A 17,200-nucleotide genomic window follows, 5' to 3' on the forward strand; every position below is an offset into this window, starting at 1 on the left:
GTCTTTATCTCTCATTTTCAAATTGGGGCCTAATCGCAGCTCTCGCCCCCAAATAGTGTTATTTTCTCTGAAATTAGGTAGTTCTGGAATTGCACTTTCAGCTTCTTCTTCTTCTTCTTCCTCACACTCTCTGCCATCATTCGCTAACACGTTGTCTCAAATTGTCTCCTTCCCCTCTGCAAAATATACACAACATCTCTTTGCCGCCTCCTTTCTTCAGCTCCAGCGTTTATTCTAGCTGTTTCAGATCTCTAGTTAATTTGCATGTTTTCTCTGTTTTTTATTTGGATTTCTGCTTCCTATAAACAGAATCTTCACTTTTACATACTGAATGCCTAAAATAAGTAGTACTCCTACTACTATTTTCTAATTTAAAATTTGCTAACTTAAAAATCAAACGAATTAAATATTCATCTATTTCTCTTTATTTATTGTTTCTTTGCAAGCAGATGTAATATGTGAATGTGACTAACAAGTTATTTTACCTGCTTGCAGCTGCAGCTGGGTGTTTTGAAGGTAAGCAATTCTCATAATTTTCTATCTTCGTCTGCTTATTTTTCTTCTATTCATGTTTCGTTGCAAAAATGGGTTACAAATTTTGATTTCTAAAATTTAACTTCACTTTATTATAAACTTCATCCTTCACTAGAATTTGTTTTTCTTATCTCAAGTTCTGAATAATAAATTGAAACAATGATAGATCAGAATTGTACTACTACATCACATGCGTAATGATAGTACATCCCATCCCAATATTATAAATTTTGTCTATTTTTTCTTACTTTAGCTAGTGTATTTGTGGTAGTCACTGCATCATTGACTTTAGTAGTAGTTCGTTTCAGATCTGAAATTAAGATAATCTTCATTTAGAAAAAAAATTACTTTATTCGGAAAAAAATCATAAATTGTTAGTGCATGTTTGGTATACCTAATAAGTCCGAAATAGCAAAATTAGGTCTTAACATCAATTTGGTACCAATCCTTTGTTAGGAAAATTAATTTGTGGCCTGTGTTTTATAATCTGCCCGACCAAATTTAGTCCTTTTTTCTCTGCTCGCCTTTCATCGGTCAATCAAGAATGGCGGTAGTGGAGGTCCTCCATGGCCACCAACTCTTTTCTCTTCTATGGTGTGATGTGATAGTCACTGTGCAATTTTTTTGTTGATGTTTTTATTATTCAGATTATTTTTCAATTGTGTTTTTTAAGATTTCTTCTATAGCTACTTATTGTTTTTGTAGTTTTTTTTTTAATTCGGATTTTTTTTATTGTGTTTTTGTATATATGGCTTTAACAACAATTCATTGTTTTTATACATAAATACTTAACTTGTATTTAAAAATGTCATTTATACATAAATATTTGAATATATTTCAGTATTATATGTTATTTTGGGTGTAATCCACGATGATGTTCATATTTTGGATGTTGATTTTTTTTACACAGAAAATGACAGTGAGAAATGAGATACATGTGCAAACCACGTCTTGTGTGACTATATCTTGGTCTAGCGCTACTTGCTTCAATAATAGCCCAAGTCAATGGCCAGATGGTGTCTCTCACGATAATTGATCAAGCACAAGAAAAGCTTGCACGTACGTATATAAAATAAATCAATATAAATTTTATTTATTTATTAAATTAAAAATAGGTTGCTAGTTAATTAAATTTTACATTTTCAATCGAAGTTTGTATAGATGGGACTTCAGGAGGTTAACATTTTGATCTAGGATTTGGCGATGGAGCTAATAATTGGATGATCATGTTAATGGTTTGACTTGTATTACTTTGACTAATTATTTTTTAAAACAAAAGTTTCCTATTTTTGAACTAACTGATGTTTTATTATTTTGTTAGGGTGGAGGATGATGTAGTCGTAATTTGTGGTGTTATAGAATTGGGAAATTTCTTGATAGTGCAACTAATATCCTACTTCAATATTTTGAAGGAATTTTATCTTCGGATCAATCAATTAATCCAGGTAACATACTATTTCAAATATGCGACTTTATTGAGATTTATCATTATTTTAGGTTGAAAATAGTTAATTGTAGGAAATCATGATGTTTGATCAAATTTTGTTTTAACCCGCAATTTTGTTCTCATATATCTTGTGATAATTTTTTTTTGTGAAAATGTATCTGGTATTGAAATGATAGTAAAAAATCGTATTGGTCATCACCGCTGATTATTCATAATTAAAGTACGTCGTTTGATTGAAAATATGGACAATATAATTGAGAACAAATCTAAATTTCTTGATTTTTATAGCCGATTTTCAAAATTGAGTAACAAATCAGAATATGATAAAATTTTATTATTATTTTAGCAATTTATAAGCAAATTTAAATCTCAGACTCTTATAATTGGAATAGAGTTTTCATCCGATATTATGATGGTGGGTCATTCATGGGAGATGCTCAAAGAGATGATAATGTAAGTCATACTATAATATCATTGCATTATTATTTAATTGCCTATTTGAAATCCCGACTCTATAATAACATATGTTTCCTAATAGATCTAATTTATATTGACTGGGACACATCGTTGAATTTAGGGGATTAAGAGTTTTTACTGCGGTAATGGATGAGCTGTTGAACGTAAAAGGAATGAAAAATGCAGAAAATGTATGATTATTTACTTATGAGTTTTTAATCACTATAAATTTATAATCCATATTTATAATTTTGACAAAATCGTAGAAGTAATATACTAATAAATATTTTATCTTATCTAAATGTTGATTAAATTCACATGCTATTCTTGTCAGTGGTTCGGCTGGTGCACTAGCTACAATATTACATTGTGATCGGTATTAAACACTTTTACCTGATGTTAAGAGAGTAAAATGTTTGTGGGATTCTGGTTTCTTCATTCGAGCGTGAGATTCTCAATCTAAATTTATTTGAGTAAATTGTTGAAAAATTAATAAAATTTGGATTTGTACGCAGGACAAATTTTTAGTGCGATTGAATATGATATGACAACTAATAAATCATACACACTATTGGTAAACTAAATGACATCTTCAATCAATACAAAAAACGTGAAGATGTCTTTTAGTTCACCAGCAGTGAGTGTGATTTATTAGTTTCCATATCTTATTTAATTGCACTAAAAAAATTTGTCTTGTGAACAAATCCATATTTAATGATTTTTCAACAATTTGCGCAGATAAATTTATATTGAAAGATCTCACGCTCGAATGAAGAAACCAGAATCCGACAAGCATTTCACTCTCTCAGCATCAGGTACAAGTACTCGGTACCGATCACAATGTAATATAGCAGCTAGTGCACCGCCCGAACCACCCGCAAGAATAGCGTGTAAATTTAATCAACATTTAGGTAAAACAAATCTTTATTAGCATATTACTTTTATGATTTTGTCAAAATTATAAATAGGGATTATAAATTTATATTGATTAAAGACTCAAGAGTAAATAATCATACATTTTCTGCATTTTTCATTTCTTTTACGTTCAACAGCTCATCCATTACTGTAATAAAAACTCTTAATCTCCTAAGTTCCATGATGTGTCCTTGTCAATATAAATTAGATTTTTTAGGAAACATGTGTATTATAGAGTCAGGATTTCAATAATTAATTAAATAATAATGTAATGATTTTATGGATGACTAACATTATCATCTCTTTGAGCATCTCCCATGAATGACCCACCATCACAATATCGGATGAAAACTCTATTCCAATTATAAAATTCTGAGATTTATATTTGTTGTTAAATTGTTAAAATAATCATAAAATTTTGTAATATTCTGATTTGTTGTGCAATTTTGAACAGCTATAAAAATCAAGAAGTTTGGATTTGTTCTCAATTATATTATTCATATTTTCAATCAAACGACGTGGTTTCATTATGAATATCAACGGTGGTGTCCAATATGATATTTTTGACTATCATATCAATAATATCATATACATTTTTCAAAAAAAAAAAAAACTATCACGAGATATATGATAACAAAATTGCGGGTTATAACAAAATTTGATCAAACATCATGATTTTTCGACAATTAACTCTATAGTTTCAACCTTAAACAATGATAAATCACAAATTTGAAACAGTATGTTACTTGGATTAATTGATTGATCAGAAGATAAAATTCCTTCAAAATTTTGAGGTGGAATATTAGTTATACTACCAAGATATTGCCATGTTCTATAATGGCAAGTATTAAGACCACACCATCCTCCACCCTAACAAAATAATAAAACATCAGTTAGTTAATTCAAAAATAGGAAACTTTTATTTAAAAAAATAATTCATCAAAGTAATATAAGTCAAACCATTTAACATGATCATCCAATTATTAGGTCTATTGCCAAATCCTGGATCAAAATGGTAACCTCCTGGAGTCCCATCTATACAAACTACGATGGGAAATGTAATTTAATTAATTTGCAACTTATTTTTAAATAAATAAAGTTTAGATTGGTTTATTTTAAATATATACGTGCTAGCTTTTCTTATGCTTTATCAATTATCGTCAGAGGCACCATCTGGCCATTGACTTTGGCTATTATTGAAGCAAGTAGCGCGAGAGCAGATATATTATCACGCGAGACGTAGTTAGTCCGTGTCTCTCATTTCTCACAGTCATTTTCTGTGTACAAAAAATCAACACCCAGGATATGAACATCATGGATTATACCAGTGTTTTAAAAACCGGTTCAGCCGCGAACCAGCACCGTGTCCGGTCTGGTTTGGCATCTTAAACCAGTCTGCAGTTGGACCGTTTTGAACCGGATAAACCGCCCGGTTCGGCTGGTCAATTATTGAGCTGATCAATTAAATGAAAGAAAAAGGGAGAATGTTTAGGTTGTGAATGAATTCTCCTTGGCAGAATAAAATACAAATAGAAAGTAATTTGTAGGAGTATAAATTTGTTGGGACAATTAATTAGTTCCGGTTTGACTTATCAGATTTCGGATTTATCTAATGCTGAGGTATTTCAGAATTTCTCTAAGAAAATGGAAATCCCTATTCCCTACTAATAAATGAGATCGAGCACTATCCTTCGACTTGATCGGCCAATGACCGTCGTGGTAACGTTCCCAATTTACATATGTTCAAATATCTATATGTTAAAGAATTTAGACTGACCAGTCTAATTTTACGTATGAACTATTTTAGTCGTCTTGATCCTTCTTAAAATAAAACCCTACGTTTACTCAACTGTTACTTGAAAAAACTTGTATGAAAAATAAATATTTTGTCATATGTTCACTAAGTATATCAAGTATCTTAGAACACTCCCAATGGCGACGGCGATAATCCGGCGATTTTTCGCCGGATATCGCCGACTTATCGCCGGCCATTGGGAGGAGGTCGGCGATTTTTCGGCGAATTTCCTACCGAATTTACGCCAAGCGGCGTTTTAACGCCGAAAAATCGCCGGATCATCGCCGGCCACTGTGGGGAGCTGTTCGGCGATAATCCGGCGATGATCAAAATTTTTTTTTTTTTTCCTTCAACGGTCATATTCTAAATTCCACCCCTATAAATATTTCATCCTCTTCCTCCATTCATCACCCACAAACTTCATTCACACAAATTTTCAATCTTTTTTCTCTCCATCTTTATTAAATGAGTTCTGATTCATCGTCTCGTGCTCAGTCCGACGAGGAAATATCACATTCTTCTTCCGAAGAAGAGGTACCTCCCGCTCCCACCGGATGGGATGTAGCGGGTTTCGCCAACAACCCAATCAACAAGAATTCACGGCCAATGGCAATGTGCATAACATGGGGTACTACCTGGCTGACGGCATCTATCCGCAATGGCCCGTGTTTCTGAAGACGATCAGATGCCCACTCGGAGATAGAAGAAGGTATTTTGCCCGAGCGCAAGAGTCTGCGCGCAAGGATGTGGAGAGGGCATTTGGGGTGCTCCAATCGCGATTTGCACTGGTAAAGGGCCCGACGCGCTTTTTCTACCAGGGGGATATTGCCGATATCATGTATGCGTGCATCATCATGCATAACATGATCATCGAAGATGAACACGAAGGCGTCCTCGACGTCACCAACGACCCAAGTGTTGCATCATCGAGTCACGGTGTCTCAACCGAGTCCGCCCGCCAGGGTGTACCGCACAACGAACATGAACGGTTCCAGGCGTTCATGGACATACACCAGAAGGAGGCCCATCAAGCACTACAACACGATATCATCGAAGAATTGTGGGCAAATAGAAACCGCGCCCACCGCCCTTGATTTTTTTTTCTTTGAATTTTTTTTTTGATTTTTTTTTCCATTCGTGTACTTTTTTTTTTTTTTTTTTTCTTCGTTGTAATGTGTACCCGTGTTTAATACAACGAACTTTATTACTATTATTTGTTTTGTACTTATAAATTAAATAAGCTAGCTTTATTATATATTAAAATAAAACAATTAAATTAGTGATGATGTAAAAATGAAATGTTGAGTTAGGGAGAAATAAGGGAGAAATAAGGGAGAAACCATTGCAGAGGTTGGCTAAAAGTTGGCTAAAAACTGGGGATAAATTTTGGTGCTGATGTGGCGCTGATGTGGCAGGAGTTAGGAGAAATAAGGGAGAAATAAGGGAGACCATTGGGAGTGCTCTTAGCCCTTCATATCTTTTCAAAAAACATGTAAATTTTAATTATTATCAAAAAGGGCAAATTTAGGTCAAATTATTTGCTAAGTGAGTTGATATTTTTGATAAACTTTATTGGCAATCTCGACCTCATATTATTTTTCATATGCCTTAGACACAATAATTATCACATTTTATTTTTACCATAAATGGTAAGTAGATCTCACATTCCATTAAATCACTTCACTCACACTTTATTATAAAATCAATATAAAAAATGGATTTCATATTCCACTAACTTTTTCAACCAACTTTTCTTTACATTTTCTTAAAACCCATGTTCGGTCAAATAGTGACAATTAATCGAGGACGGAGGGAGTAAAATTCATAGTAATTTTTACTGACGATTTATGTTGCAAGACGATATGGAATTTGACCAAAAGTAATCATTTTTCTGTCAATTATTCAAATTTTAAAAAAAATAGAAAATAAATGGCCCATTTGTAATTGTAGCAGCAATGCAAAAGGAACTTAGACTTCTAGCCAATAAATTGATGCTTAGTTGTCGCCAATAAAATAATGCTTAGTTGGTAAAAAGTTTTTCCTCCAATCAATAAATCGGGGATTGAAGCCACCACGGAGTAGAGGAGAATCCACTATTGATCCTCTTTAAAATAAATAAATAAATAAAACTTAAAGACTTTCTACAAAACGGAGTATGTCTCTCCATAGATTGACCACCTCATTTACTTACATTATGGTATTTCTATATAAAGAAAATTGATGTTTATGTACAAATGTTAATTAAACTGATATACACCCTGCAACTAAAAGAAAACATGAGATTCTAGGCAGGGAGGATCAATACAATACCAAAAGACGAGCTCATCTCTGGGATAACACTGACGCGCTCCACGAAAGCATTACATCCCGAGCAACAGAAGGAAGATCTGCAGAATTGATGGTTCCATATATCAAAAATGTATCAAGTCACCGGAGTTTCCATTCCATACACAACAAAGCCTTACCTTGTGCAACTTGCAGAGCTACTGAAGGTACATCAATCTGGTCCTCGAGCAGTCTGTACACGTCTACAAGCTGAAAAAAACACAGTGCTGCTGTAAGATTGATGGGATCTAGTAAAGATAAGTGACTTGTTACACTTTTACAAACCTCTTGTATATGAAGTTTTGAGTCTTCGGTTAGAGCAAGAAGAAGCTGTCTACGAATTCCTTCATCAAGAAGGAAGAGACGAGTTCCATCCTTGATTGTGTCTGTGAGGTCCAATTTCTTTTCAACTTGTTGCTGTCTAGACCTTTGACTGTTATAGCCAATTGTTAGACTTTATACACAAACAGGCAAATGACGACACATTTTGGGGGTTTAAAAGGGAGGTGTGGGTGTGGGATGCTATAGCAAAAATATACTCACGAGAAAGCAGGGTTGCTGCTCATCTTTGCCACATTCTCCTTTGCTAGAATAATTAGGTTCTCAAGTCGTTTCCACTGGAAAACACCGTCTTTAAACAAAACCTGACAAAATAAACGCAAGTGTCTAATACAAAGTATATCTGAGGTGAAGAGAACTCAATCCAAACAAAATATTTGCAATTATATAAACCCAAATGGACAGGAAACCATAGTATAAAGTTGCGAGGTACCTGAATAAGACGTTCGCGTAATGCAGGATTGGGATCCGTGAGGAGCCGTTTTGCCACGTAAGGATAGGCAACCTGGTGCAAAGATCAGATGATGTATGATTAAACACAACTAAAGATTGACAGAGACATAAAATTGCTTGAAAGCTAAATCTTTCACTCATCTGAATTCTGAAAGCTAAAGTTAAACACAACAAACAATTCTCAGGAATACTAACAACTGAATAATTCTCTATCAACGGTTTTGACTCAAACAGAGATACTGTATGAGTAATATTAATAAGTGATTTTCTCTCCATCCAACTGTTTAATACAGCAACAGAAGCTGAAAGAAAATTTCAATTCCACTATCTCTAACATGTCACAGCAGACTCCAACATGATATAAGGTGAAATGGAAAGTCCACCCTCCAAATAAGGTACATTATAGAAATAAAGAGTAAACTATAGTTAAGTATATATCACCATTCACCTCTAAAAATTTGAAATCACGCTGTAGGGTGAAGCAAATTCCTTCTTGGGTCAATAAAGAGCGAATAACAAGAGAGAACCTCTCTGGAATGCGAATAGGATAATTGTAAACTAGCTGATTGAACTTGCCTGAAAGAAATACAACAAAGTCAGTGAGAGATAGGGAGCACATAAAAGAAATTTGAGCTAACAGCTAAAAAGGAAAAGAAAAATAAAAATATCGGCATTAAACATGTGTAAATCTAATACAGTCAATTATGATGACAGATATTAGATGGTTGCCATAAATATGTGAAATAGTGCTTATTTTCATGTGACCATTTTGCCCTCATATATACAAGCTCCTTTATGCATAAAATTCAGCACTAACTGATTAAAGACCAACATTAATCCAAAATGTGACACAGAAGCAATTACAAAAATGTGAAGAAGATGAATTCAATATATACATCTTGACTACACACTTGCACAAATCCTTTCACAGAAATATGAGAAGCGAAAGTTGAATAATTATCAAACACAAAACAGAAATAACTAACTACCTGTAACACTTCTGAAATTAAAGTCAGATAGCCCTTTCCCAACAGAATTTTGCCAGATTGCTTCCAAAGCTGGAACTATGGGGGAGACATCAGTTCCACTAGCTAGAAAACCAAGCCTGGTAAAATCATTGGCCATCTCAGCATAATCTTCATTTACTGCATGGACGACAGCATCTATAAGAATCTGTTTATTTTGCTGCAGATGAACAACAAAAGAAGACAGTTAATATTTGATTTTCAACAGTAATAAAATGCAAGTGAGTTACAAAAGCTAGGTTGTAGAAGTTGGCAATTGCCAAATAAGGTAAAAAAATATGAAAAAAAGAGGAGGGAGGGACACTCATATAGAGATTGAAGACTTGGCAATGAAAAATGATAACTAATTGTGAAAACGGGGGGTCAACATGGGAGAGGGGGGGGGGACACTGCGAAAGGGTTAGTTTTTAGAATGAGTGGAACATTCAGCATCTAATTAATTTGTGGAGGGCTTTATTTAGGTTTCTGAACATATATGCATTCATATTTTAGGGTATCCTTGTGGTTTCTACTTTGAAAAGGATATAACATAAACCAATAAACCATACAAGACTACTATCAAGACAAACAAATATAACTATCATTGGCAGGCAATCTGCCAAAGCTTAGCACATCAGATGGAAAGCTAAATTTACGTCATGTTATTTATTCAATATTGCTAAACTATTATCACCTGACTGAGAACAGCCACATTTCCAAAGTCGACATAAGCGATACGTCCATCGCGCATGGCAAAGATATTTCCAGGGTGTGGATCCCCGTGAAATAGACCGAATTCTAACAATTGCCGGAGTGCAGCACTCACTCCAACAGTCAGAAACCCATTCACATCAATTCCTTCATCCTTAATAGCCTGTCTCAAAAAAGTTTCATGGTTAAAGGCACATGCCAAAAGCTTACTTCTGATATCTAGATTGAGTTTAGTACCTGGGGGTCCGTGCATCGAATTCCATCAATCCACTCCATGACCAACACGCGTGGACCACTAAGTTGCTTATAAACACCAGGAATTTTAACTGTAGGGTCATTCTTGAAATTCTCTAGGAAATCCTCAATGTTACGGGCTTCCTAACAGAATTGCAAAGGATGTTTCATGATAACTAATTATCCATAGAAAATGTTCAATTTCATATGAAGCTAAGAGTAGATAATCCTACCAAGGTATAATCAAGCTCCTCCAACAGCTTCTCACCAAATTCATCCACTATAAGCTCTGCATTACAACCCAGTTTTTGCAGGCTGATGCCATTCAAGAACGATGCTAGAGTACGAAAAAGGAAAAGATCTCTGTAAATGATGGGCTCTATCTCAGGCCTTTGTACCTACACGAACCGAGAACAAACTGATTTTAAACATGGTTGTCTGAGCAAAGTGATTAAATTTTGAAATGGACAGCAGATCACACATACTTAGATAAAAACTAATTTCCCCCCATGTGTTAATATGTCCTTTAGTAACCAAGACATAAGTCACATAACTTCGGCCACTTGACTATTCATCACGTATCTAAGCCCGTAAAAATAAAATCAAGAGGAATCTTCTGTGACAGGCTGATAAACTTGACTATATCTCCCCTTATTCTCAAAAGTAACTTAAAGTACCAGAATAACAGTTAGGTACCTGTAAATTTCCTGAATTACATCATTAACCAGATCTTATATATTTAGTATTGCACTGATAAGAAAGCATATCAGGATATATTACTCCACAACACCAGCAGAAGACATAGGCCAACTACATGTAATATAATTCATAGAAGCAGAGAGATGAAAATCAGTTACTTAGCACTTGAAACCTTAATAGCAACATCCTCGCCAGAGGATCGGAGAGTGGCTCGATAAACTTGTCCCAAGCTAGCCGCTGCAATTGTCTGTGAGGAAATTTTGCTGAAAACCGCCTCAAGAGGTTGACCTAGCTCCTCCTCTATAATGCCAAAAGCTACCTACCAATGTCCTGATGATGGGTTGCTCAACGAAAAAAATATGAAAGATATTCATCATGAAAAGGACATTAAGGTACCTGATTAGGAAAAGGGGGAACATCATCTTGAAGGATGCACAATTCATTCATGTAATCCTCTCTAATAATATCCGGCCTATTAGCAAGCACCTTTTTACAATGAAAAAGAAAAAAGAAAATGAATGTCAAATGAAAAGATCAAAAACTACTTTAACATGCAAGTTAGCTTAGATTTAAGTCAGAGAATTTATTTATAAAGAACGGTTGTAAGGTCATTAAATCGCAAAAAGGAAATGAATGTGTTGTTCAGAATCACATAACCAATAAGTAAATTGGGGCTCATAGCTCACAGATTGAACATTTTACAGTTTTTTTATACTCGAAGGTGTGATCATATTCTGCATAAAAAGAAAATCATCTATTCGTCTATTAGCCTATCGAACCTAGGGAAAAGGAAACACCTGTCCAGCTTTGATGAAAGAAGGGCCCAAGTCACAGAGGAGGTTCCTCAGTTGGCGAGCGCGGAAAGGAACAACTTCTTCATCTCGACCAACAAGAAAATCATACATCAAGGTAGACCAATAGAACCCCAAATTCCACACTATTTGGACTCCACGGCCAACTAATGATAATATTGCACCTCTTGACTCCAGTACTTTACTTCTCACCTACATAAGTAACCAGTTTGGTTTACAACAGAAAGCTATAGATAAAGAAGTATTACAACAGCAGTGACGGAAACCACAATACCACATACTATATTGAATAAAGGAAAAGCCAATGCAAATTTGCCTGAACTGCCTAGCTTCAGGTTTTGCTCTTCCAAAACACAATCATCTTAAAGAATTAGTAGCACTTCTAACATATAAAGACACTTCAATGAAACCAACAGTTCTACAAATAACAATACATTCGAAAAGATTTCTTAATGATCTCTTACGTAAATAATTACTCAAACTGATCACCTCCTGTATTTTAAACCAAACAATACATAAAGTCAAGCAGGATTGAACGAAGTGAGAAAGAAAAAACATAACACACAAGATCATACACCAACAATTCCCAAGTATCAAGGTATACAGCTAATTTACGCACTGATTCAGGTGTGTACTTCCGGAAGGGAACACAAACACCGCGTTCAATATCCAGCTGTTCCTGCGCGCTGTTACTGCTTGTACCGATGAGCTTATCAACTTGTACCAACGAATCGCTCTTCTGAGCTCGAACGGCCGCCCGCCTTCTGCTCCGGTCAATAGACGAAGACTTCCGGTTCAACTTCACATAATTCAGCTGGCTCTTTGAGTAACCGATCGCCGGCGACGGCAGCGATGTCGAAATGTGCGCGCAACTGGAGCAGAGCAGCTCCATGGTTAGCTCAATTTCGCTGCAGTGTAAGTGGATCGAATTGAAAAGGTATGCGTCTGTGAGTGTGTATTCGGATTGGATTTCTCAAAATCGAGCGGAATTGGAAGTTTAAGGTGCAAATGGTGTGGTTGTGAAGAAGAAGACGTGCACGGAAATGGGGTGGAGATGACAAGGGTGTGATTCCGCGAGTTGTGCATTCCGGTTTGCAAGTTGTACATCGAGTTTGTGATTAGAAATACAAGGACGAGAAATTAAAATTATTATAGCATCAAAATACATTAGATAATAGTGATATATCCACAAATTGAAATTGACAAGGATGCTGACTCAATTGAACCGTATACTATTGTACGCCTTTTAACAACCCAAGCATGTTTTTATTTTTTTATATTTTTATTTTATTCTAAAAACCTTAATGATATTTTAAAAATGCTATGTAGTAGTAATTCACTTTGGAGTCTTTTACTTCCATTGATGCCTGTAAGGATTAATTTCTTCGAAATTTTACCAAGTAGGAGTATCAATTTTATTATCAATCTATTTATTTAGTAAGACTTCATCGAAATCTCAATCACCTACGACTTATGACTTCAAATATGTAAGTATATAAAACAATTTTTAGTACTTCTACTCCATCTGTCTATGCTTAAGTGAGGTGTTTCTGTTTAATATAACTAGAATTTAGATAATGATGTTTTATAAATTAATTTAAATAATAAAGTAGGAACAAAGACAAAAGATGATATAGTATAATAAAATAAGAGAGAATATAAGAGAAAAGAAGATAGATCGAAGAGAGAATGTAGTTTATTAGTAAGACTTATTACCAATCAAAGAAATGTCTTATTAGGGCTTAGACGTCCAAAAAATAAATTCTTCATTCTGTATTTAATGTAGTTTATTAAGTAGAACTTATTACAAACAAAGAAATGTCTTATTTGGGCTAAGACGTTCAAAAAATAATTGTTTATTGTAGTTTATTAGTAGAACTTATTACCAAACAAAGAAATGTCTTATTTGGGCTTGGACGTCCAAAAAATAATTATGTATCACTAAGGCTAGGACCAGGACGAAGGAAGTTTTCACATATCAATATCAATAATAATGTTGTCATGGATCAAAAGTAAAAAAGTAATCAAATTAAATATCCTACCCTAAATTTTTTTCATCAAAGAGAAACGCATCCCAAAAATTAATTGGGTTTTGTGATTTACTTGTCACCGCAAAAACTAGTAGTACTCCACAACAGTCAACAGGAGTATACTTACTTAATCTTGGAGAGAAGACAGAGAATATTTTAGGAGTGTATATAGAAGAGTTACATTATTTTGCAGTTTCCCTTTAATTATGTCATAATTAAACATCTCTATTTTATAAAGAGGTGTTCGGTTTGCAAGATTATATCCGGAATTAAATTTGTATTGTGTTTGGTTTATGATATTCAATCTCACAACTCAATCCTAGATGGATAATCATGGAATAATTAGTCATAGCTATCCTTATTATTAAAGTAATCTCACAACTCAATCCTAGATTGTATCTTGGTATTAATTTATCTTGGAAACCGAACACCACCTAGTAACCAGTGAATCCAAAAGTAAACTAATGCATCGTTATGCAAAATCATATTTTTTTTCATATACACTCAATTTATTTTATGAAAATGCATAGTTATGCAACATTACTAATTTATTTTTTCAAATCCACTCATTACAAATCTAAATAACTATGTTGAAAAAATTGAGTCAGCAAACAGAGAGACAAGATCTCCCAAGATAATGGAAAAATTCATGGAGTGTCCCACATATATATTGTCATCAATTACCAAAACATATATATGTTCATTCAAAAATATGTTGAATACATGTTTATTGGTAAGTCTTTATAACCTCGAAGTCAGGCCAAGATTGCGTATCTTGACGAATATAATTAACTTCAATTTCAAGTTGGTAAAGTGAGATTAATTGCCACTAAACCCTATTTAATTAATCCCAACAAATCACCTGCAAATCTGATATAATGTGATTGCGACCTAGATTAAGAATGTCATTATTGTATAATCTTAATAGATTCGTCTTTAAAGAATCTTGAGTTTGGTTCCCGGTCTGGAACCCAATAGAGACAATGGGTACAACCATATAATTTGTACCCAAAATAAATTACACAAACACTAATGCTTGCATTTTATTTCGATTCTCTACCAATGTCATGACATTTGTTTTATTTCATCTAAACGTTATCAGTTTAAATTCGTACATGCGTATACACTAGACATTAGATATATGGATGTTATAAGTAATATATTTTAGTGAATAAAAATCAACTAAAGTATATTGAAGTCGATTTTATACCTTTAAATAACTATAATTATTTATTGTATCTCCAAAATATAATTAGATACACCATTATCAATACTTTCTAGAATTATATGGACAAGAAAACTTTTGTTTGTAAATAATTATGAAAAGACTATACATGGAAATACCATAGACACACCACATGCCCTTTATTTCCCAACTCTTGACTTCTATATCCACTTTTCCTAATATAGTGGAAATTAATTAATCCACAAATTGAAAATTGGATGAGGTATCTATTGTCCAAGTTTCCCCTGCCATTTCTTTGAAGAATTTTGCTTCAAATATAATCATTCACTTTGATTTCTTTTAGTTTTGTCGTAGAGATCTTGTTTAGATAGGATTATGCTGTCGATTTTTATTTTGTTAGATTGTGTTGTCTCGATATGATCTTGTGGTCCAACTTTCGATTTCGCTCACTATCTTATTAGTTAGAACTCATAACACTTTTTACTCTCAAAAAATCTACATGCCCCAAGTCAATGCATCCCCACACATACACAAAGAAGAAGAGGGAATTTGAGATTGAGGGAATATTGCGTATCTGTAAGAGATGTTCTTTCTAGATTCTTGGGACATCCAAATATTATAAAGTTTGCAAAGTGAGATTAATGTACTTTCATTGGGTAGTTATAAGATTTCGTGTTTCCTATATTTGGAATAATCCACATTAATAATGATTGAAGTCAGTCTCCTAGAGTGGTTAATCTTCAATTAATGACCTCAATAGATTGTATCTGGATCTGCCCCCAGATATGTGTTCATTCCAATCTTCCATGTACTTTCACTAGATTCGTCATATCCAAATTATAAATATGCACTTTTATTAATATGGAATCAAACAATGCTGATGTTTGAAACGTTCAAAATACATGACATTTGACAACATTATACCTACACTCAAATTTTAAAACTAATGTGTATTGATGTGTTGCGTATATGTTGCGTGGATATAATAATAATAATAATAATAATAATAATAATAATAATAATAATTTAAGCTGATGTCCTAAATCCAATTCCAAAAAGGTCAAGACTCGAGACTAATATCCAAACAATTTTGCAAGCATCAAAAAATATCATTGTTCTTTATAATGAATACGTGCAAACTCTTAGATAGATACTAGTGAAATGATACGCGCAACGTAAATAAAGTTATTTTATCACAATTTTGAAGTAATTTAGATACTCCTACAAAAGTATAATTCATACTATATTATATCAAAGCAAATAATATTAAAGGGAAAATCCTATGTACTACTCCTAGTATATCTTATCTTTTGATTACACGATAAATGTTTATTGATCATATTTCATTATTTTGTGTTTTGGTACATTGGCACACCCAAATACGTCTTCAACGTCGCTTATGATCACTATTTCCTACAATTTATTTTACTTAAGAATTTATTTACTGTATTATTTTGTATGTTCAATATTATTATTTTTATTTTATAAAGTATTTGTAGTTTTGTATGAGTTAAATGCATAAATATAGAAAACCAAGTTTTTAATATAATAAATTTTGTATATAGATAAAAGTTCAATAAAAAAAAACTTATTATTGTGATTGTGTATTAATATTTGAGAATCAATTGCATCAAAATATATAGTACACGGAATGAATAAAATATATACAGTTTATTCTGATAAAATAAACAAGGAGAAAACATTTGCCAACAAATAAAAGTACTAAATTAATTCAGAAAATGAACTAAACTTCAACATGAGCTCCTCCTCCATGCAACTCATCTGTGTTAGCCGCAGCAATGACTATGTTCAAATCCGGCATCTCAGAGAGCCGAGCTCCGACCCACATCAGGAAGCTCGTGAAGGTGTTAGAGACGCACGTGTACCACCAAAACGACACCAAGATCATCGGATAGACGTACCAGAAAAGAAACTGTGGCAAGAGCAGACAAGCCAAGTAACATGTTGAAAAGGTGGGAGAGAAGCTGTTGATTTGGACTTTGACAAATCCTATGTTGTTTGGAGAAGTTAATGAGATGATTTCAATGGCAATGAAGGCAAAGAAGAAGAAGAAAGTGGTGAGGAGTAAGAATTTGATCCAAGTGAGATCATTAGTCACCTTAAAAGGATCCCATTCCCATGGCATGGCCATATGAGATTTTACTATGTTGATTGCTACAAGAATTACAAATCTCAAATCAGATTTCCACATTTCTAAGATTGTTATCGTTTGTGTTTTTTTGGGTAGTTACGAGCTTAT

The 17,200-nt window shown here is 33.6% G+C and overlaps 2 protein-coding genes and 1 long non-coding RNA gene across 4 annotated transcripts; 2 read left to right on the forward strand and 1 right to left on the reverse strand.

Moving 5' to 3' along the window:
- On the forward strand, positions 1-1,970 carry LOC125213162. 2 transcript variants are annotated; one of them, XR_007174879.1, is made up of 5 exons: positions 1-77; positions 496-516; positions 1,445-1,593; positions 1,687-1,769; positions 1,856-1,970. It is a non-coding gene; the product is annotated as an uncharacterized LOC125213162 (long non-coding RNA). The 2 variants fall into 2 exon arrangements; XR_007174880.1 differs by lacking the exon at positions 1-77 and adding an exon at positions 103-254.
- Positions 1,971-5,770: 3,800 nt separating this feature from the next.
- On the forward strand, positions 5,771-6,768 carry LOC125215313. Its single transcript, XM_048116696.1, has 2 exons — positions 5,771-6,211; positions 6,760-6,768. Exons 1-2 carry the CDS (start codon positions 5,771-5,773, stop codon positions 6,766-6,768), a joined length of 450 nt encoding a protein of 149 aa, XP_047972653.1.
- A 458-nt stretch (positions 6,769-7,226) lies between these two features.
- Positions 7,227-12,846, reverse strand: LOC125215184 (protein ACTIVITY OF BC1 COMPLEX KINASE 1, chloroplastic-like). The gene is made up of 14 exons (XM_048116524.1): positions 12,344-12,846; positions 11,710-11,916; positions 11,309-11,398; positions 11,085-11,231; positions 10,447-10,611; positions 10,217-10,357; positions 9,963-10,142; positions 9,254-9,449; positions 8,713-8,840; positions 8,245-8,316; positions 8,016-8,116; positions 7,758-7,905; positions 7,613-7,682; positions 7,227-7,534 (listed from the first exon to the last, which is right to left on the reverse strand). The coding sequence occupies exons 1-14, from the start codon at positions 12,614-12,616 to the stop codon at positions 7,470-7,472; spliced, it is 1,983 nt and encodes a 660-aa protein (XP_047972481.1). The 5' UTR covers positions 12,617-12,846; the 3' UTR covers positions 7,227-7,469.
- Positions 12,847-17,200: the final 4,354 nt, after the last annotated feature.

This window comes from Salvia hispanica, chromosome 3 (assembly GCF_023119035.1).
Source record: "Salvia hispanica cultivar TCC Black 2014 chromosome 3, UniMelb_Shisp_WGS_1.0, whole genome shotgun sequence".
Classification (NCBI taxonomy): domain Eukaryota; kingdom Viridiplantae; phylum Streptophyta; class Magnoliopsida; order Lamiales; family Lamiaceae; genus Salvia; species Salvia hispanica.